The 23,840-nt window shown below is 41.3% G+C and overlaps 1 protein-coding gene across 1 annotated transcript in view; it reads right to left on the bottom strand.

Annotated features, from left to right (window-relative positions):
* Positions 1 to 23,840, bottom strand: part of PLXNC1 (plexin C1) — a gene marked incomplete at its 5' end in the record, with an annotated part of 169,094 nt that overhangs the window by 78,024 nt on the left and 67,230 nt on the right. Inside the window, 5 exon segments of the mRNA XM_015564527.1 lie at positions 6,944 to 7,045; positions 7,180 to 7,282; positions 9,624 to 9,711; positions 13,033 to 13,174; positions 20,805 to 20,919. Of these exon segments, the coding sequence (XP_015420013.1) occupies positions 6,944 to 7,045; positions 7,180 to 7,282; positions 9,624 to 9,711; positions 13,033 to 13,174; positions 20,805 to 20,919 (550 nt within the window).

Raw genomic sequence — 23,840 nt, forward strand, 5'->3', positions numbered from 1 at the left:
GTACAAGAGCCCCAGGCCCAGCCACAGTTCTGTCTCCACCTTTTAGTCCCCTATTCTCCAACCACAGAGGAAAGAAATAAGGAAGGAGTCTGTGCTGCCTTCAGAAAGTATCTATATACCTGATTGGCCAGTTGCCTTCCACAGAGGGAGGCCAGACTGCGGCTTAGGCCCGCTCCTCACAGGGACATCAGTAGGACATCCTGTGAGGGCTCCCAGACTGTTAGAGGGGGCAGGTTGGGCTGAGGGATGCCCCCCAAGTGCACAAATTTTTGTTATATAATAAAACAGTATGAGCTCTGGTTGCTTAAATAACTCCCTGTTTTGTACAAGAAAGCACATCAGAAACGGGTTAACTAGGCGATTACAGAATACCCAAGTAGTTGTATTTTTTAAAAAACAAAGTCGTTTAAGTTATTGGAAATAGAACACCACTAAGAAATAGTCATCTTTGAAAAGGCTAAGAGGATTACTCCTGACAGAAAGAGTACCTTTTATGAAGTCTGACGTCAACACAATTCAAACTGCCATGACATTAATGGAGAGGACACTGCTAGGATTGAAAAGAATATTAGAAAGAGATACATTAGGAAGGCTCAGTTTATTAAGGCCAACTTGTTCTCTATTAATCTGTTAAAAAGAATCTGAATATAGCAAAGCTCTCTGTGGGCCTGGACCTGAATCAACATTCAGTAAAATGTCTCTCAGATTTTCACTCATGAAATTAGTTCAAACAGGACTGGATGAAAGTCACGTGGATTCAAACCCAGCTGGAAATCTGAAACCAAAGGACCTTAGAGAGATGAAAGGTAGCATAACTAATTAAAGGAAAGCCTCCTGTAGGGCTCTACAGGGGTGAGGATTTGGTTCAGAATTATTTAACGTCTTTATTAATGACTGAGCAGGACAGAGTAATATATTAATGAAATGTACAGATTGAGAAGAGTGGCAACCAGCAGTGGAGACGGTAAAGTGTAAAAGGAGGTGAGAGATGGGAAGAAAATACAATCCCACCAAAGAAAAATTAGAGAACTAAATGGATCAAAAAGGTTATCCATTTGAGGCTTGGGCCCCTGGTACAGACCTCAGAAACTTGAGATGTAACTCCAGTTGGTCCCGGGAACGGGCAAGAGCTAGAATGCTGACTGAGGTAGGCCTGCAACCTCCAGGGACAAGGCGATGGACAACAGCCCCATGCTGAGAGATCAAGGCTCACTTCTCTGACCTGGGGACTCTAAGGTAAGGCTGCCATGGCCCAGGGTGGGGCTGCCAAGGCCACTCCATAAAGCTGCTACCCTCTGTCACTGAGCCTTCCTGGTGTGGCACCTCAGAACCGGACTGGCCGATTGGACTGGCCGACCAGGACTCCATGACCAGGGAGGGCAGCTCTCCCTCTCTAGCAGGGACCCCTTGTTGCGGATTGAACCCAGCCACTCAGGATCCACCCTTCTGCTGGGTTTCACTTTGGCATGAGACTCTTGCTGCTCCACTCTCCTAAGGGCCTCAGTTTCCCTTCTGTGTTAGAGAAGATGCCGGCTTTGCCTGGGTCTGACTCCATCACCCAACCTACCCGTCTCCTCCGGAGGCTCGATACTAACACGCTCCCCTCACAGCCTGCCCAGGCTGGATGTCTTTGTCCCACCTGTCTGCGGCACAGATGGGGCAGGCTTGGCAGCCAAATGCCAAGAGAAGCTAGTATTTTTTAAAAAATATATTTTATTCTTTTTTTACAGAGTGGAAGGGAGAGGAGAGGGATAGAGAGTTAGAAACATTGATGAGAGAGAAACATCGATCAGCTGCCTCCTGCACACCCCTTACTGGGGATGTGCCCGCAACCAAGGTACATGCCCTTGACCAGAATCGAACCTGGTACCCTTGATTCCGCAGGCCGACGCTCTATCCACTGAGCCAAACTGGTTAGGGCAAGAGAAGCTAGTATTAGTTTCCTCCCTTCCAGGTTGATTTTTATCATCAATACCACTCGGTTTACCATTCGTTTATTTTCATCTAAGGTCATACAATGTAGAGTAGTGGCCAAAACTGTGGGCTCTGCCATTAGACTGCCTTGGTTCAAGTTTCTTGCCTGTCGTTTACTTCCTACTCACCCTCTGTAAAATGTCCTCGTCTATAAAATGGGCAAAATTGGTACATCGTGAGGCTGACATAAAGAGATACTCGGGGCTGCGGATACAGCATAGGTTCCACTAGCATCAGCTATCACTACTCAGTGCAGTACGTTCTGACATTCCTACTTCCATCCTTTTCTCTTATGCACACTCACCTGTTGCCTGAAATGAATCTTACTTCCTCCAAAATATTGTAAGTTTTACAACGCAAGCTCCATGAGGGTGCACACTTTGCCTGCCTGTCTAGCACAAAGTAGGTGTTCAATAAACGTAATTTGAACGCATGAGTGAATGAATGAACAATTGGCAGTGAATCCCACAGCACCCAGTACAGTGGTGAGCCCACAGACTCAACAAGGTACATATTAAAGTTAATTTCACTTTTAAAGGCAAGGTCCTTATCACGTATGAGAAATTAAAATGCATATTCAAAAGTGATGGAGGAAGAGAAAGAAAGGAATAGTTTGAATGTAAATTCCTCTAGAGGAAACATGGCTGTGTATGGTTTATTTCTGCACTTTGGCGATAAGCCTATCATCAAGAACAACAAATATTAGAACAATATCATTATCACAGATCTTCACAACCTCCCTTGAGAACAGGAAAGAAAGCAGCCACTCTTCTCTCAGCAGGCAGAGGCACTAGATAGAAGATGGTTAAGAAAAGGAAGGAAAAGAGGGTGGGGCAGGGTGACAGGGCCAACCGCCTCTGAAAGCACTTCTCAGCCAAAGGTCAGACACTGGGTTTTGAGCCCGTTTTCCTATGTTGGCGATGCTTTTCCTTAATCCAGTCCCTGGTAAATGACAGCACTTATCCTTAGGCCAGAGTACAGGGTTGGGCAACAGGCCCAAACTGGGATTGAACCAGAAACCCTATCTCCTAAGTATCATGTCCTGGGATGAGCAAATTCATATGCTAAAAAAAAAAAAAAGATCTCATGAATCAGAACTATGGGCATATAAGACTAACATAAATCTCAGGAGCATTCTAATGCCTTTGAGGAACAGAGTGAAAACTCCTAGGCCTGGTGGAAGGCCCTGTAGATGCAGGCTCCAGGGGCATTCCAAACCCATATTTTCCTGCAACCTTCTGCTCCAGCCAAATTGAGTCACTTGGGGTTTCCTAGAAGGGGTAACCCAGAATTTTCTGTCACCCCTGCCATGCCTTTGCTTATACTAGTCCCTCTGCTTAGAACACCTACTCCTTAGTCTCCATGTGTTTGGATGCTTCTTGTCTCTCAAAGGTCAGCTGAAATGGCATCTCTGTCAATCAACCTACCCATCAATCAAAGACTTAATGAACCACACCCATTAAGTGTTTTTAACTGCCAGGCACTGGGTTCACATAAACAGGGATGACTAAGATAAGGCCTGAGGCACAGAGAAACTCTCTGGGTTGTATACTTTCTGGTACTTTCCCATCCATGTTAACATTTCCTATCTTGTACTCTTACTTATGTATTCAAGTATGAGATTCATGAGCCTGATGGCAAGAGAGGTCCCTGATTCATTCGTGATCTCCTCATTGCATCCATGGAGTTCAGTAAAATGGCATCTAACAGGTGCTCCATAAATACTTGTGGGAAGAACCAACCCAAGCTCAGCATCATGAAGCTTAAGCCCGTGTCTGCAACAGTCACGTTGCATGTCCCCAGTGCCTGGCACAGTGCTGAGCGCTCAGTAGATAGGTGATGTGGGAAGGTACCTTGACGGAAAGCTCTCGAAGGCTTTTCTAATGGGAAGAGAGTACTCAGGCCAACATGGGGACCCAAATCAGAAATCTGAATTTTCCCATTCCACACAATAGTGAAAGGCAGCAGTGTTTCATGGAACATGAGAAATTCTTCCTGTGACAAATAACTCTGTTCTCTATCAACCAAAATTGAGATGTGCTGAGTCATATATTTAAAGACAACACATTTCAGTATCAACAAACTGCCTCTCCCCAAACTAAGAAGCACCCATGGAGAAGCACAGATGATGGGGCTGGGCTTTGTTTATCTCCAGCCTCCTCCTGCTCTCTAGTGAGCCCAGTAATTTTAACCATACAGCATCAAAGGTCAACATATACAGGAAGACAGTACAAGAAACCAGGAGTCAGTGACTTTAGTTTTTCCCCTTTAAAATAAAAGAAATTTAAAAAGCCATTGCCTGGACCATTACTCAGCAATGAAATGGACCAAACTATTGATACATAAAGGAACTCGGATAAATTTCCAGAGAATTACATTGAGTTAAAAATGCCTAACCCAGTAGTGTACATCTGGGTGATTCCATTTATAATATGATAAAATCATGGAAACTGGGAACAGATCAGTGGTTGCCTGGGTCAGAGTTGGGGAGTGGGCGGGTGGAGGGAAATGCATATGGCTGTATATGGGCAACATGGGGTGACAGGGCTGCTTTGTTGTCTTGACTGTTGTCACTGTCAATATCCTACCTGTGAGGTTGTGCTATAGTTTTGCAAGATGTTGGTTACTATTGGAGGAAACTGGGCAAAAGATATATGAGATCTCTCTGTATTGTTTTCTTATAACAATATGTGAATCGACAATTATCTCCAAAAACAGTTGAATTTTTTTTCCAAAACAATCTTGAAAAAGAACAAAGTTGAAGGATTCACACTTTCTGGTTTTAAAACTTATCACAAAGTTACCGTAACCAAAACAGTGTATTATGGCTATAAAGACAGACATATATACCAATGGATTAGATCCAGAAATAAATCCTCACATATATAGTCAAATTATTTTCAACAGGGAGGCAAGATTATTCAGTGGGAAACGAACAGTCTTTTCAACAAATGGTGCTGGGAAAACTGGATATCCACCTGCAAAAGAATGGAGCTGGGCCCTTTCCTGATACCACATACAAAAATTAACTCAAAATGGACCAAAGCCTTAAGTCTAAGAATTAAAACTATAAAACTCATAAAAGAAAATGTGGAGGAAAAGTGTAATAAAACTGGATTTGGCAATGATTTCTTGGGTACAATATCCAAAGGACAGGCAACAAGATAAAAATCTGTAAACTGGACTTTATCATTACATTAAAAACTTCTGTGTAAAAGACATAGTCAAAAGAATGAAAAGGCAACCTACAGAATGTGAAAAAATATTTGCAAGTCACATACCTGGTCGGGGATTGATATCTGGGATATATAACAAACTCCTACAACAACAAAAAACACAAACGACATACCAAAACGATGGAAGCAACCCAAATGTCCATCAACAGATGAATGGAGAAGCAAAATGGGATCTATCCACACAATGGAATATTATTCAGTCTTCAGAAGGAAATAAATTCTGAACATGCTACAAAATGCATGAACTTTGAGGACACTATGTTAAGTGAAACAAGCCAGTCACAAGAAGGCAAATCTTGTATGATCCCACTTTTATATGGTACCTAGGGTAATCTATCTTAGAGACAGAAAGTAGAATGGTGGTTGCCAGGGTCTGAGTAGAAGGCAAAATGGGGAGTTATTGTTTAATGTGTATAGAGTTTCAGTTTTGTAAGATGAAATGTGTTCTGGCAATGGATGGTGGTGATGGTTACACAATAGTGTACACATATAAAAGATGGTAGAGATGGTAAATTTTATTCTATGTGTATTTCACCAAAATTTAAAAAACAGAAACAAAGAAAAATTTAACTTTTTAAAAAAGTCACTGCCTCCTTGATCCCAGTTCCTGTAACTATGCCTTAGTTTTATAAATCAATGGGAAGAGAAAGGTCCCTCACTTAACAAGCCCATCAATTATTAAGACCTCAAAGACTTTTAAAGTCTGAAATATTGGCACACCAAGCTTTTGTAATGCTTTTAATTAACTTCATAATCCATTTTCATTCACATTCCCTTTGCCTGTTACTTAATTTACCTAAAGTTACTGTCAACTTTTCGGTAGTGATTAAAAATGTGCTACTTATTTATATTGGCACTTGACCTTAAAGAGCAGCAATTGGATAAATCAAAACCACAGATGAGTCTTGGAGTAGAAAACTGAGCCTTTAAAAAAAAAGTTGTTCAGCCGAAACCGGTTTGGCTCAGTGGATAGAGCGTCGGCCTGCGGACCTCCTACTAGACCCCAAGGTTAATGAGAATAAGAACTTGCCCTTTTGTTTTTCACCACATAGTAGATGCTCAATTAACTTCTGTCCACTGAAGGAAGTCAGCATTTCTCTGTTCTCAAAGCACAGCCCCAGTATCTGCCTGAAAATGCTTATATTGTCACCTCCTCTTTTCAAATATGTGTCTTAGTTGATCTTGGTGAATAAGAGGAATTTCCAATGAAATTTCATGGAGAATAATCATTTTTGAGAAGTGGAGAGAAAGGTAGATACATTATATAGAAATAACTCTTCGTTTTGGAATTATTAACTACTGGTTAGATTGTCTCTACAAAGTAAAGAAAAGCAATTGGAATGTGTTTAGTGTGTCTATTTTGCATGCTCTCCCTTGCACATAATCCCCAGAAATGCGATCATAATATGTGGTTCGAACTGAAATCCCCTCAGTGCTGTGTGTTTTACTTCCTCCTAACTCTCCCCAAGTGAGCCACAAAATCACCTTTAAAATTTTACTCCTCCCAGGACAACATTTTTCACAGTTACAGAATTTTAATTTCTTTTATGTGAATGTGCAGTCTTTGATGTACTGAGCCAATTAAATGAAACTTGGTTTAAAACCAAAGGTAAAAAAGGGAATTTTGGTATAAAGTAAAAAAGGGAATTTTTAAAAAAGGAACCCAAAGTGGTAGTTGTTATGGTCACTTAAAGGGGGATTTTCCCATTATCAACAGAAAAACAGAGCCTGACCTGCCTGCCCTGGTTGCTTCTGTTCGTCTTATTCCCCTCGAACCCGCCTCCTCCTGCTGCCTTGGATGGTGCCGGCTTCTCAACAGCAACTTGACAAGGTTCCTGAAATGAAGCACATCCTTCAACATCCAAATAGGAGGGAAGTTCAGAGTTTAAAAGAAACACAAAAGACAGGCGGGGCGGTTACCAACATTTATTTTTGGTTAAACCCTGAAATACCAAAAATGTCACTTTACCTGGTTTCTGTAGTAATCAGAAGGGCTGCAGGCCGTGAAGGGGTGGATACACTTTCTCTCACTTTTACACCAAGCACAGCCAGTTCCAATACACGCTGGGCATCTGGCCATATAGAAAACCAACTTAATTCTTACATTTTTTGGAAAATCTTCATAGCCTAGAATTTCCCTCTGTGATGTGGCATGGGAGGATTTATGTAAAAGGAGAAAAAATCCCTAGACAGACTGATGAACCCCAGGGGAGAGCGGAGAGGGCAGTCTTGTGGGGCTGGGGCCAGGGCACTGACTTGGTGGACCTGCCCTGGGGGATCTTTGACTGATTGACTGTCTTCACACCCACAGGAGGGTTACCATGGCAACCTGAAGCTGGGTCACCGGCTGCACAGGTAGATAACAGGAACCCACTGAATCTGTTTCTGAATCTACTTCTGCTATTTGTCTACCCTCAGGTAAATTCCCCTCTGGAGGCTGGTCTCCCCCCTCCCACCCTCACCCTTCCCATCTCAGCAGTAACACCACCAACTGCCCAGAGGGAATGGGATGCCAGTGTTTGCTTTTTAATTAAATTGAGGAAGAATTGTGTCTACTAATCAAATAGCCTATCATGCATGGATAACAGCGGAGGGCCTGAAAAGCACTTACAGGATAATCAGAGTTAGAGAACAACAAATATACAAACAGAGGTTGTTCTGGAAACAGGAGGCCACAGGAAGGCCGGGGACAGTGAGAGGACTAGCACAGGGAAAGGGGACACCATTCTCGTTTTATATGTTCGAGAAACGCCAAAGCATTCTGAGATTCTGACCCATAGCAACTGCCATTTCAGTGGGAGAAGAAGACCCAGACTCTGTTTATCTGAGGGCTTGTGGGCAGGTCTGCGATTTGCATTCCCATCCTCCGCCCCAGGAGTGACTGCGGTACTCTGCTTCCCTCGGGAAAGAGCATCACCCTCTGGGAGCTGTGGGTCTGAGGTCTGGTTGTGAATCACTGGCTGTGGGAGATGAAGCAAGTCACTGCTTTGTCTGGCCTCCACGCAGGGGTGGAGAGCTGCTTTATGTTTCAGCTCCCTTTGAGCCATAAAATTCTATTTAACTCTCCCCCTTTTCTCCTATTTTCATGGACTTCTGAGGCTTTCTGTATTAAGTTTGGCTCTTTTCCGTCTAAATTCATTCTGTTTATTAGAGATAACTGAACTCAGCCCTGCAAGGGTAAAGATAAGTTCCTGGTGCCTCTGTCCTAATAGCTGTAGAGCGGCCTCCCAACTCAGCTTCAAGTTTGAATTCATTTTCCTCAAAGAAACAATGGTTCCCAGGCCGGGCCAAAGAAGCTCACATTTGGTACTCACATAGCTGGTCAATCAAACCACTGAATGAACTATAGAATCACTAATAATAGAGCTTCCCATTGTTTCCATGGGAACCTCCACCCCATCTTCCAACTGGAAAATCAGGAATCTGAGAAACAAATTTCCTCTGTCCTCTCTGCTTTAGAAGCTAAGAGTGAGGCGTGGCTGGCCCTAACTCAGGGGATTGTGTAGCTCAACAGGGCCAAATGTGTTTTTTAAAAAAGCAGCTCAGCCGTATAGCTCAGTGCTTGAGCTTTGACCCATGAAGCAAGAGGTCATGGGTTTGATTCCTGATCAGGGCACATGCCAGGGGTTGCGGGCTTGATCCCCAGTGGGGGATGTGTAGAGGGCAGCGGATCAATGTTTCTCTCTCATTGATGTTTCTATATATCTCTCTCTCCCTTCCTCTTTCTCTAAAAAATGAATAAAAACATATTTAAAAAAGAAAAAAAAGGTGGGGGCAGAATTAGCATTCTTTTTTAAATTAAATTTATTAGGGCAACATTGGTTAAGAGCATTATGTAAGTTTCAAGTGTACAGGTTTATGATAATCAACTGCATATTGCACTGTGTGCTCACTACCCAAAGTCTAGTTTCCCTCTGTCATCATCTATTTGACCCCCTTTATCCTACTTATCCTTTCCCACCCTCTTCCCTCTGGTAACCACCATACTGTTGTCTGTGTTTATGGGTTTAACATGTTCTCTGAGGAAACAGACTTCATCTGCTCCTTCTCCTTGAGTGTGACTTCCCCTTATCTCATGCTCCCACTCTCTCTGGACTCGAGTTCCCAAAGCCCTTCTGATCAGGGGAGAAGCTGGCAGCACCCCTTCGACTGTACTTACTTCCAGGCCTCCTCTGGGTTCCTCTTGGCAGAAACCCTCCAGCACAGCTGTGTGCTCCTTAGCCGCCCCCTGGCTTAGGGCGGAACGAGCTCCCTCCCTAGCTCAGGGCCCTCCCAGCTCCCGTTAGGCCACGCTCCAAAAGGCACTTTGGAAAGTTCTACTCCACAAAAGAGTTCTTTAGGAAGTTGAGGAGTAAAGCAAATAAATAAATTACAGCCAATGAGAGGATATTTAGATTTCAAATAAAATCTTACTCTCTTAATGACGAGCAGTTGGTAAAGTTGAATCTTTTTGATAAATGCCAAGAACCAAAGGAGAACGTCACGTCGACAACTAAAACATCTGGAGCAAAGGGGGAAAAGAAAGTCATTTACCGTGGAGTCCTGCTATCATCCAGCAAAGCTGTACATGCAAAACATAAATATTTTTGCCTCCTTTGCATATGGGGGCGGGGGATGCCAGCTGCTGGCTCACATTTCGATCAGTATGAGGTTCTTTCCCATGGGCCCTTCACGCCAGGCAGCCAGAGCGCACAGCACAAGCTCCAAACAGAGCGGGGCCCACCTCGCGTGCAGGCCTCCCGTGGATAATCACTAGGAAGAAGCCATTTTCCAGCCCATTTACATCTCATATTCTCCCCGGGATCAGTATCTCAACTTGTAATTGGCCACGGCATCAGAATAAAACAAGTCACTGAGCAAGAAGTGCCTAGAACATGAGAATCAGAATGTGAGCGAGGAAAGCCTGCACCTTCAGAAAAGTCTGTACTACAATGTTTACCTAACAAACTCTAAAACCTGGCTCCCAGCAGCTGCCATGATCTTGGAGTCAACTGTTGCCAAATCTGAGATGCAAGCTTTCTTATCAAACATTTGAAAACCTACCCATTGGTTAGAAAACCTCAAAAAAAAAAAAAAAAAGTCAGGAAGATAAACGCTGTGCTAACGCTGCGTTAGAAAAAGGTCCTATTTCCTGTGCCTCTTTAATGTACATGGTACCTGGTCCGAGATGCTTCCCCACCCAGCTGGCTGTCAGAGTCACTTGAGAAACTGATGGAAATGCAGATTCCAGAGCCATGCTTCTAGCTATTCTGACTGAGCGGGCCTGGGGGATGGCTGGAATCTGTGGTTTGGAATGCTCCTCACATAATGATCATCGACAGTCAGGTTTGGGCACCCTTCACATCCTGCTGGGACAGGGACTAGTGCTACTCTGATGTTTCCACTGTCGCCCATTTTGGTATGAATATCTTCTTCCTTTGATAAATGAATGGGGAGAGTAGATGATATTTTTTAAATGAAAGTCTTTACTTGACAGAATAAGAAGCTGGCCTAATTTTGTTGGCACCTCTAATTTTCTTACTGAAATTTTAGCAGTATGTGGTTTTCAACAGTCTGAAAATCCTGACTTTCAGTGGCTTCTCTAGAGCAACCAAACTCATTCTGAAAGCCAGAGCACCTCATACAAGTCTGCGCACATAGAGCAGGCCTGTGCGAAATGGTGATCCTCTGTTCTGAGACAGGATGCTTGAGGGCTGGCTGGACTCCTCAGCAAAGGCATCTGAACAGACACTTGCTAAGTGTCAGCAGAACAAACACATGGACGTTCATCACTGAGGCACCCGGAGAAAATACATGTCCGTGGAATCCACAAGTGTCCAGTGATGAAGACCCCAAAAGTCATACTCTTCTGAGTATCAACTGTGCACAAATCACAATTGGGGATATCACGGGGAAATAAAGCATTTGCAGTTATTCTGGAGAGATAAAATAGCTCAGGTGAAAACCACAACAATGACAGTCAAGGAAACACCCTGAATGTTCTGAGGTCCATTAGCACCTGTGAGAGAACACGGGGTGCTAGAGTGACCGGGACAGTGAGAGCAGAATCCAGCAAAGCTGTTTGGAACACTTTCTCCCCAATGTTTCAAAGCAGAAGAGCAACAGGATTTGGTGAAAAGGGTGAGGTTACTCTAGGCCATGGACAAGGGTTTGAATGGCCATTGGCTAGCTGAGTGCAAGAGGTAGGAAGTGAGTTTGCTTGCTCAGAATATGCAAGGCATTCAAAAAAAGGGAAGGCAAAGAGTTGAGTGCAATTGATGGAGGCTCTAAAAGCAACCAGCAACTTTACAAGGTAATCTCAAAAACTTCAGAAGCATATTTTATAGGTGAGCAAGATCTGCATTTTAATACCCAAAATTAACTAGAAGGACATCCCCAAGGCTGTATAGTATGGGCAAAGAAGTGTGGAATACTGAAATAGTTTTTCAAGCAATTCAGACACAGTCACCATGAGCCCAGTAGCTGAAAGGCACTTTTTAAGCTTGGCGCTCTGGCCAGTGCATTCGATTCCCTTTTGAGGGGTTTAGGATTAATTAGGCAGCACCAGCTCTCACCACGAGCATCAGCTCCATTATGACCTCACCCCTTCTAGGAAGACTGCACCAGAAACCTGCTCTACTTAGCATATGTTCCAAGGGACCTGGCGTATATGGCATACTGTTCTTAATATGTTTGCTCCCCTTCTTAGCGCTATGTGTTCTAACCAGGGCCACCTCCCCGAGAAAGGTTGTTTCCCCAGGTGGGAATGTTTCCCTGGAGTTAGGGATTAACGGGACTAGGGACCAGTCTCTCTCTCACCCACAGGGACTCATGAGTTCTCAGTCTGTCTACTGTAACTCATCACCATCTCTGGAATCCATCCTCTCTCCATCCCCATCTGCCTCAGTCTCAGCTCTCATTGTCCACCTCACCTGGACCACTGCAACAGCCTTCCTTCTATCTGATCTTTCAGAACTCACTCTTCCCTCTTCTAGCCCGTTCTCCACCTGAGGCCATTCATTCATTCATACAACAACAACAAAATCCACTGATTGAAAATGACTACTTTGTGCCTTCTTTGGTACCCATTTTTTATCACTTTGCTTTCCACCTGTCCCTACTCCATTTGCCTTAGTTACACAGAACCCCTTTTGGCTCCTTAAACAAAGCTTTTTCTCTCTATATTAGTGGGTCTCTGCTTAGAATACTCTTCCCCCTCCTCTTTGTCTGGCTCAAACCTACTCATCTTCTAGGAAGCTTTCCTTGTCCCCTCTGCCACCGCAAGTCCAGTTAGACTTCCTTTTCATGTGCTTCCCATTGTACTTACATACAACATTGTAACAAGCTGTTTACTTATTTCTACCCCAATAGGCTATACATGCCATGACCAAGGACCAGGTCAGTCTTCTTTTGGTTACTGTATCCCTAGCACCTAGCACAGTACTTGGCACACAGTAGTTGTTCAATAAATACTTCTTGTATGAATGAACGAATGAATGAACGAATGCAAGGAACATAAGTTAATAGAATACTGGCCACTCTATTCTCTCTTCTCACCAAGGTCATCCCAACTCTTCAGATGTCTGAATTCTTGGAACCATTTGGATTGGGTCAGCCCAATGGTCTCTGTCTTTACTCTGCTTGCCTAGCCAACTTCTTGTCCTCTGTCGTCCTCAGTCACATCTGACAGTGGGCTCCTGCAGTCATGGAGGAGGTAGAGCAGAGGTCTATAGCGTTGGACTATTGAGATTTTCTGTCTTTTAACTTGCTTCCTGGGCAATTGAACTCAGGAGATTCTCTTGCCGTCTTCACTTTCTAATAAAAAGCACCAATGTCCACTTACCTTTGTAGGATGTTGCGGTCAGCATGCTGCAGGTGCAGGGCTCATTGGGCGCACTTCTGCAGAACTCCCTGCCAGTGTCCACGTTCCTCACCACGCACCCCGAGTGTCTTGGAGAGATGCTTCCCACTAATGTCACTGTAGTCTGTGGGAGGAAGAAGATGACCCAGGAGCCAAATCACTGTCTTTGTCTCATTTCCATCCATTGCAGAATCTTAAGTGAACTCACCCTTTGACTCACCATAGAAGAATTTCTCAGATTGCCGACATAAAGAGAGCTGTTTCATTGGCTATTAGGTTTGCTCTTTTGTGAATCACACATTCAATTCTTGGACTGTTTTTCTTCCTCAACCCTTGCTTATAGGTGAATATAAAACTGTCTCACCACCTTTATTATTTTATTTTTAAAAACTTATATCTTTGATCCATCTGGAGTTTATTTTTATATATAGTATGAGATAGGGTCCAACCTTAGTTTTAGCCAGATGGTTAATCAGCTATGTTGCAACCATTTACAAACCAAAACAAAAAACTCACTTGCTCAACTGAACTGAAATACCATTTTTGTCATATATTAGATGACCATATACTTAGAATCTTTTTTCTGAACTCTGCTCTGTTCCAGTGATCTACTGAGCTAATTCTATTCCAATTCATCAAGTTTTTACTACTGTGACTTTAAACATATTTACTATATGATAAGTATATTTATATCCTTATTTTTATAATTTTCTTAGCATTTCCTAGATAATATTCTTGCATATAAAGTTTAAGATCATTTTGTCCAAAGGGAGTAAGGATATTGAACTGGAATTATACTAAATATATATATTAATTTTAGGAGAATTTATATCTTTATGATATTAAATATTACCATCCAAACACATGATTTTTTTTTCATTTGTTTCCCTTTGGTCCAGGGTTCATTTAAGGGAGTGTACCTTTCCCTAGCTGGGTGGCTCCGTTGGTTGGAGCACTGTCTCATTCACCAAGAGGTTGGGGGTTCAATTCTCAGGCACATACCCACGTTGTTGGTTTGATCCCCAGTTGGGGTGTGTATGGGAGGCAAACAATTGATGTTTCTCTTCCATCGATGTTTCTCTATCTCTCTCCCTTCCTCTGTCTCTAAGATCATTAAAACACATACACACACAACATATCCTCAGGTGAGGATTAAAAAACAAACAAACAAACAAACAAATAAGAGGGTGTACATTGATTTTCCAGGTGTCAGCTCTGTATTTCTTATTGCTGGTTGCTAATATCAGTTTATATTTAAGGACATCCCAACTCTTCAGATGTCTGAATTCTCTGGACCATTTGGATTGGGTCAGCCCAATGGCCTGTGAAATCTACTTTTAAAATTATTTAAGGTTTTGTTTGTGGTGAAACATACGACCAAATTTGGAGGTGGTGCCTATTCTGTGGCTACACAAGGGGTCACAAAGATAAAACCACGAAATTGCCTCTAAAGCAACCTCCCCCCAATGACTTAACAAAAACAAGGCAGCCAGTCCTCCTGCAGCCTCTGAATTGCAGAAAACTGTGAATGTCATTGAACGCCGCCGATGGAGGGTCCCTTTGTACCAGGCGCACAAAAGGGTGGTGATGGGAAGGTGGGCTAGGCATTAGGAAGCTGGAGCAGGGGAAGTGGAAACCCTATCCTGAGGCTGAAGAGCTCTGATCCCAGACAACCTGGGAGGGTCCACTTTCTGTTATGCTCTGACCTCCGCCCAGACTTTCTGTGTGGCCACCTAGGATTCTGCTGTCCTTTGTCCTCTAATAAGCTAAATCTATCTTAGCCCGGGGGTCAATCCCATCTTTCTATTTTCACAGAATTCTGTTTCTGCGCCATAGAATGATGCTGGGAGGAGGCAAATTCTTACAGTCCAACCTGGAAGAACCAAAGTCCATCCATCTCTAGGGACTTGAGGCTACTAAGGTACTCCATGCCATTCCCACCAACTCGCTCATCTTCAACAAACGGCTGACCTCTCATCCACCTGCCTTCTTCAACCCTGCGTTTATAGCTGCACCACAATCTCAGAATACAGTCACATCACATATTACCCTGTATGAATATATATTTTAACTATATTTTACTAAGAAAAGTTTTTTAAAATCCTATTTTTACCAGTTGTTTTAAATTTTTCACATTTCCTTCTAGTTCTCACAGACATAGTTTTAATGTAACTATAATCATTGCATTTATTTATTCCATAAACATTTATCAAGCTCTTAACATGTGCCAAGAGCTGTGCAAAGTACTGACTACTCTAGTGAACCGAACAGCTACAGTCCTCATCCTCAAAGAGCTTATAGTCTAGTAGAAGGATAGAAAAGTCCACTAGACTAAATCTAGTCTAGTTTTAGGGCCACACAGGATTAAGAGATCAGTAAGAAAGGACAGAAACCGGGGCTATGATGGTACAGTGGAAATGGACAGATTCAAGATGCCCTTTAGAGGCAGCATAGAGCAGGATTGGAAATGGGGCATGTGGATGTGAAGGATTTGGGTGAGCAAATGGATGGATAGAGGTACCATGTACTGAGATGAGACACAGTGAGGAAGAGGCCAATTTTGGGTAGAAAATTCAAGATTTCAATTTTGAATGTGTTTAGTGTGTGATAATCAAGGGATATGGGCCTGGAGCTTGGACACACTATCTGGGGTTGAGATGAAGGAGGCATGAACATATAGGTGATACATAAAGCTATGGGAGTGGGTAAGATTGTCTGTGAATAAAGAGTCAGAAGAGAGGAAGAATCAAAACTGGGCCTGAAACAACTCTAATATTTAGAGTCAGGGAGAGAAGGAGCCAGCAAGGGAAGCTGAGGCATGGCCGAGGAGAAGAAAGAGAGCATGGACAGGCCGTGCAACGAAAAAGAAGGTTTCAAGAATACGGCCAGTCAGCCAGGTAGGATGAGGACTTCTGGCATCTACTGAAATGGCTACATGGAGTCAACCAGTGACCTCAGGGAGAACAGTTTCCAGAGAACAGTGGGGCAAAAGCCAGTTTGGGGTGATCTGAAAATAGGAAAAAGCAAGTTTTTCTCAAGTGCTGTGGAAGGAGAGGTTAGCCAGGAAGTTGAAGGTATTTTTGCGTGGTTTTGGGTTCCAGATGAATATGGTTAAACAGCTGAAGCCTTGGCTTAATAAACCCAACATGGGAATCCTTAGATCCTTAGCAGGTTGATAGTTCTTTCTTGAACTACAGTGGATAAAGAGAAAATGAAGACACAAAGGATCTGATAAAGTTTCAGTGTCAATTAACTGATAATGTCCATGGGGGTCAAGGAATATTCCACTAGGTCAACATGCCTTATTTTACTTAACTGTTCCCCTTATTGCCAAGCAATTCCATCATTTCTAGGTTTCTAATTATATAAATGCTACTGCAATAGCATCTGTATGCTTCTGGGTTTTCTTCTTTCAAGTTACTTCTTCAGAATCCTAAGCCTGGAATTGCTGCTTGCAACAGAATGAATATATTTATGACTTTTGAAACATACTGCCAAATTGCTTTCCAAAAAGATTGTGCTAATTGGCATTGCCAACACTAGGTGTTAGCATATCTTATTATCACTTTAATTTGTATTTATTTGGGAGCTGGTGAAGTTGAACATATTGCCATATCTATAGCTAACTCTCTAAACCTCTTCTTGTGAGCATATACACTTTGCCCACTTACTTTTGGTGTCTTAATGTATTTCTTTTTAATGTTTCCTAGCTTTAATATCTTGCAATTAATATTTTACTTATTGCAAATGTTTTCCTAATGCATGTGATTTAGTTACTTCTTATTTTTTGTTGTATAGATTTTAAAAGTCAAGTTTATGAGTATTTTTTGTTATTTCATACTATATTGCTTCAAAGCTAAGAAAATTATACTTCCCAATTATTTGATGCTCAGTTCTATTTTCTTTCAGCTTTTCACATGAACTTCTTAATTAACCTACATTTTATTTATTTATTTTTATTATTATTATTTTTCTTTTTTCCACTGTGTAACCCATTTCAGTGCCTGCAACCTACTGGCAGAAGCTGGGCAATGGTTCAAGGCCACAGTTTGCTCTGGCACGGGGCATTATGAGAGACCCAGGGGAACGGGCCTGCCATAAAGACAAGCTCATGCATCTAAATTTTATTTTTATATTTAATGTAAAATGTGAATTAAATTACTGTTTTATATTGTAAGTTATCACAGTCCCTTTTATGAAATAATTGTGTTTCCTCTTATTTTATGGCATTTAATCTTTAAAAGTTTTACATCTACTTCTCAGCTTTTTACTCTGTTTCATGGAATAGAGTAAAAAGTATATTCCTATTTTCAAACCAGAATCATGGGCTGAATTATTATATATATATAATCTTTTTTCAAAATATATTTTGGATATTCTTAACCATTTCATATTATTCCAGATGAATTTTATATTAACTTTAAGACAGAGTCTATTCAAATTTTCAGTGGGATTACATAAAATCTAGAAAATAGATTGAGGAAGATGTGACATTTTTATTATATCTTCCCGCCAAGAAACATAGTATGTGTCTGGATATGTTCAAGATGCTTTTCATATCTTCTAAGAAAATACCTTGTGTGTTTTTGATTTTTATTTATGCTTTTAATTGATAAGTTTCCCTATTATGAATTATAAATAATTCACTGCCCTACATTCTAATTACTATTAGAAAAAAATGCTCAAGACAAGTTGTTATAAAGCCAAAATGACTATTTTTGGTAGTTGTCTTCAACATGCATCTCCTAGTAAACATGATTTTAAATATAGGGCATATAAGATTAAACCTCAGAATTTCTGTTGTTTTGATGAATGGGACCTTTTATTAATGGACATTAACAGTTTGTTTTACATCACATGTAAATAAGGCTATTGATATTTAAATGGTTGTTGAGCACTTAACACTTTGTTTTACTTTTACTAATTTAAAGTTATACCAGGTAAAAGCTAATATGTTTGGATTTTGCAGATATACAACCACTTAACAGTGGCAAACAATGGTATTTTTGTCTATTCCAGCCCAATAATTATTCCTAGTACTCGTTTCTTGTATTACTGGACTGGACAGAACTGAAAATGATGCTGACTGAATCAGTAATGGTGAAATTCCTTGTTTTCATTATAATTTGTAAAAGAATGTTTCTAGTGACTCTCTTTTAGAATCCATGCTCTTTGTGGGAAATACTTCATTCTGGCATTTTTGTTTTTATCAGTATAAGCCATTTTTACTGCATGTTAAAATCTCCTTATCAGTAGACACACACATAATTTTACATAGTGTGAGAACAGGATCTGCCATTCATCCTTTTTTGTGTTTGTGTTTTTTTACTTATCTATTCCTTACTCCTCCATCAGGCATTCCATCAGGGGAGCCCGTGTTTCCAAACTAAGATTAATTCTTCCATATTTTTCTCAAATAACCATGAAGAGACGTATACGCATAAACTTAGACAGGGACTTCTTGATCAGAACATACTTTTCTGCATCTTGCTGTTTTTACTCAACCTCATGGAAATCCCTCCAAGAAACCTGGATTGCTCTAATTATTTCTTTTTAATGCCGGTTTCTTCATGAGAATGAGAATAAACTATCTTCTCATTGTTTTGTGTAAAGAGATGAAGCTTCTTGGGAACAGAGTCTCTGCGTTATAGGGGAGTTTTCTGTGCCTAGAAAGTTACCACAATGCCATGAGGTATAAGATGGGCAGTTCACCAACACTATGAACAGAGCTAGTGGGTAGAATTGAGGAAAACCATAGACTGCCCTCTTTGTAGGTCGGGATCAGGTATTATTTAAATAAACAAAGATCTGCCTGACCTGCGTGGCTCAGTGGTTGAGCATCAACCTATGAACTAAGAGGTTACAGTTCGATTCCTGGTCAGGGCACATGCTCAGGTTGCAGGCTCCATCCCCAGAGTGGGGTGTGCAGGAAGCAACCAATCAACGATTTTCTTCATCATAATGTTTCTATCCCATCCTCCCTCTCTCTTCCTCTCTGAAATCAATAAAAATATATTTTTAAAAAGAATAAATATAAGTAAATAAATAAACAAAGACCTGAGACTTTCGGGTAAGTCATCAACGACCACAGAACGGAAATATTTTTGAAACATTGTGACCAAGAGATGGAGTCAAATGTCCTATCAACACTGTTAAAATAATCAGCCCAAAGTTGGTTTCAAAGGCTAGTTTGACTCAAATTACTAAATCCTTATCTCCTTTATCTTGAGATTGATGATGAGCTGGAGAGATTGAGTAATGGTTGTGTGGGAAGACGAGAGGGATTAGGGTAAACCGCAGAGGGACTCAGGGTGGGAGGGAAGCAGTAGTGGCTATTTGGGTGGTAAACAGTTTTTATATGATCCAGACTAGATATAAATGGTGGTTAATTTCTAAGAGTGAACCCAAAGAGAGGTAAGCAGATTGCATAAGCAGCACTTTTTATTTAATGAACAAGTTACATTCCCTCACTATATTTACCTGAATTGTTACCCTTAAAATTTTCAAAATGACAAAACAAAAAAATCTTGCAAAATCTTAACCACTTATCAGAGTCCTGGGTAGATTCAAGGATTATGGTATTTTCTCTCATTCTCTATCAGCACCAACGATTTTTTCAGACTGAAATAAAATTGTGGTCATGCCTACGCTTATATGCCTGCGTGCTTTTTTTACAGTATCTATTCACTCTTGACTCAGGCCTGTTTGGATGAGGCTTTGAAAGTTCTTTTTACATCCCCTCCCCCAAGGAAGACAATAGAAAGTGACAACAACCAAAAAACTTTAAATCCTTGAGAGTTCTGACCAGTTATGACTTGAAAGCTTGATTCTTTTATTATTTATCGCTCATTAAATGCTCTGGCTCTCCTTTATTAAATGTTAAATCATCTTAAAAGGTATGGTGCTTGCTAGTTGAAATGGCAAAGTATAAGAGAAAAACGAAAATGGCCCATTTCCTTATTAATGTGACATTCAAATAAAACAGAGTGAGGTCAACTGGCTGCTGATGGGGTTCTGTACAATCATTCATAATACAAGAGCCATAATTAGGGAGACAAAGTCTCCTTACAGCACGTTGAGATAGCAGGGCAGGAATTCCATCTTCCCACAGGAGACGGTTAGTATGTGAATCAGAAAATGCTTGAATATACTCATTTCTTCCTTTCTCTCATCCAGAGATAGGGTTGACTGGCAGTTCGGCCTTGGCAGGAGCCCACTGGCTTTTTTCCCGAGGGACCCCACTTACAGTATTCACTGCCCACAGTGGTTTCTTTCCACTCTACCAACAGTGCTTGAAGCCACGTTCATAAAATAGCTGTCAGGAGAAGCCTGACCACATAAGGAAAAGGAATCATAAAACAAAACAAAATTCTACACTAAGCCACATTTAAGGCATCTTACTGACCATGAGTCTGAATTTCTTTTTTCTCTATTTTTTAAATCAATATGTTTTCATACTACATCAAAAGTCCATCTTTTCTTTAAATTCAACTATTCAGGTTCATCTGTAGCTCCCCGGGGTAACTAACGGCACATGGACAGGTCCACAGTGTGTCTTGGTCTCTGCTGTATCCCTAGCACCCTGCAGAGTGCGTGGCATCTGATAGGCTCTCAATATTAGTTAATTAAGTGAATGACTCTCCGAACCAAGCATATTTGTTCGCTAACAGGTATTTTTCACACAGAAGGAAGTTAGCATCAATTGTGCAAAACGAGACAATACAATGGAGGCAAATGAAAACCTTTCCTCTTACCTTATCTTTACTTCTTTGAGAGATGTGGATTTGGGGGCACATTTTAGCTCCTGATGAAATATCCAGCCAGTTTTCCGAGTTCTCTGAATGTACACAATCATCTTTAAAAGTGCACCTATTAAAAAAGGGGAGGGCAACAAAATAGCAACCCCACACGTGTGTTAGTTAAAACTTTCTCAGACTGGCGTCAGCACAAATTCCCAAGCTTTGTACAGTGGATTATTGGTTTTGAGAAAGAATAGGAATGAGATGCTAAAACCATGAAGAACAACAGGAACACGGCAGAGCATGTTTCCCATCATGTCTGGGAGCAGAGAACAAATGCAAACAACATGTTGAACTTAGACTCCAGAGCCTTCTCTTTAGTTGCCATCTCCAGATACATCACAAGCACAGCCTCTCGCGGATTCTGAAATTAAAGAGCTCCCTTCTAGAAAAACCTAGCAAAGTATAGCCCAAGAAAGCGTTCATATACTATACATATTTTAGGTTTTCAATTCACTTCCAGGATACCGACCTACTGCATAAGTTATTTTGTAGTAAAAAAAAGAAAAAAACCCCAACACATTACTACGTTGTACTTTTTCAATATGATAATTAAATAAAAATATGTCAAGGGCAGAATCTTCCCAAGAATTTGATAAGATATCCCATGACTATGTGCTACCTAACATTTATTTATTTATTCAGATATACCAAACTATATCAAAAGATATGGGGGAGGCACTTTCCAGGGCCACTTTCCCCAGAGGAGGCCCCCAATGAACCACGCTGTGCTCAGGGCCAGCTACTCTGAAAACATGATCAGAAGCGGAGTGCTGGGATCACTTGGTTTGCTCCATGTCTCAGTCACTCCAGGTCATGCTGACTTGGGACCTCTTGCCTCCCCAGAGGGTTGCCAGCCGATAGGAAGAATGAGCGCCCAGAGCCACATTATTTCCAAGTAGCGTTGGACTCCACAGACATTTCATCGAACAATGTCAAGGAGAGAAGAAAACCTCTCTGTTATGTCTGCCTCCAGAGGGCCGACGGCTCAAATGAAGAGGTAGGAGAGAACCAGTGATGCTGTTGCAAAAGAAACTGAAAATTCATGAATCATGAGATTGAAATGCAACCCAACGGTAACTACATTCAGTGTGGGAGTCCCTGAGAGGATCGGAGTAGAATGAGATGCGGGCCCAAACAGTGTATTTGACATGCGTTGACATTTTACAGGTGTTTCTTTCTTCTTCCCTCCCTCCCCGCTCTTCTCTCTTTTAAAATTCTTAAGAATTTAGGCCCCATGGTTTTGTCTTTGAGCTCTGTGCTAATTTGAATATGACAAAAATAGAACAGGAAACCAGTGAGTTTCATTAGGCATCATCCGCAAGCACAATATTCTCAGCATGTCATCATATTATGACATTTTGGGGAGCCCTGTTTCCAGTGAGCGTGCCTGTGTCTGAACTCACCTACATCTGTGCCAGTTCCTCCTCCAACACCTGACCAGTAGGATTGTCACCGGCAATTCTCCAAAGCCATACATTTGTCTGACCCTTGATGGCTAGCTCATCTGTCATGGACATTTAGTTCAAGTTAAGTCACCTCTCAAAGTCAGGGGGAGTTGGCAATGGAGGGACATGTACCACTGGACTGGAAATCAGAGACTGGTGAGGCTGGTTTCTAATTCTGTAATTGGAAAAGATTATGACTGGCAAGAATGAGCTGCCTCTCAGGGGCTCTCTGGTTTGTACAAGGCACTTCCTCTGCCGATAAGAAAGAAAAAAAAAAAAGCCAGTTTTACAGAGACTGGAGTACAAATATTTTGTAGGCTCTTAATGCTGCCTGGGAGTCAAGGCCCAAGGCTGCCAAAAAAACAAGTGTAAAATATTTCATACAAATAGTGCTACGATTTGCCAATTTGTAGGCAGAAAACAGTAGTGCCACTGAGTTATCACTCTCTTTTCTGAACTCCTATAGCATTTCTTGTCGGAAGCATACGTTTTGGTATTTAATCATATGCTGCCTTGAATTACAATTTAACTGTTTCATATGTCTATGTCATTTCTCCCCGAGTAAGCTCTAAGCTCCTCAAAGGAAGAGAGGATGTCTTTAATATTTCTTCAGCAAATCCCTCAGTGTCTGGCAGCATGATATGCAAATACTAGGGGTTCAATAAATATGTTTGAATAAATGGATGAAATATGAAATCTCTATAGGTCCTTTCTGTTGGTGATTTTTCTCTCTAGTTTCCCTATGATTTATGTCTGACTCCTACTTACAGTAAGGAGACTATTTTTAACATAAGCCAAAAGTTCATATCTGGGGTTGGAGAGGGAACAAATTAGGAGTTGAAGTTTTTAGTTTATCTTTTGTAAAAAAAAAAAAAAATGTGTGGGTGTGTGTGTATGTATGAAATAGACCTTCCAATTCCTATTTTGCATAAGGTAAAAACAAAATCTAACCATGTTAAGCAGCTAAACATGAATTCCTTGTTTATAAAGCACTTTTGAAATTTCTAAACTCCCGTTCTTTGCTTCTCACCATAAAATTGAAAAATATAAAATTGAAAAAATAAAAAACAAACAAATCGTGACACCCAGAATGTATAACCAGATGGCCAACCAACAACAGTGTCTTATTACTTCTCCGATATTACAAGTTATAAAATCTTCATGACAGCACATTACCCACACATTCAAACTTCTTATGGAGGGGGAGCAGATCTTAGAGCTCCTACATGTTAGTAAACAGAACCAGTCACTTTGAAATGATCCCTTTTGAAAGCTAACCCTCTGACTCCCGTGTATGAACAAAAGCAATGGTCAAGCGCATAAACACTTAAGCCATTGCTCAGATAAAATTAAAATCTCAGTCAGACACCAGGCTTGGTGCGGGGGATCCTCAATGAGTCACTCCCAGATAGACTGATTTCTTAATTGGCTTCATTTCATTTTCTTCAGGCCACAGCTAGGAGGGGAAGTGGATTCGCTTTGGGATGAGTGCATTCTGGAGAAAACGGCAGAGACAGATTTGCTATCCTTACCATACACCACT

The sequence above is a fragment of the Myotis davidii genome, unplaced genomic scaffold, assembly GCF_000327345.1.
Source record: "Myotis davidii unplaced genomic scaffold, ASM32734v1 scaffold581, whole genome shotgun sequence".
NCBI lineage: Eukaryota > Metazoa > Chordata > Mammalia > Chiroptera > Vespertilionidae > Myotis > Myotis davidii.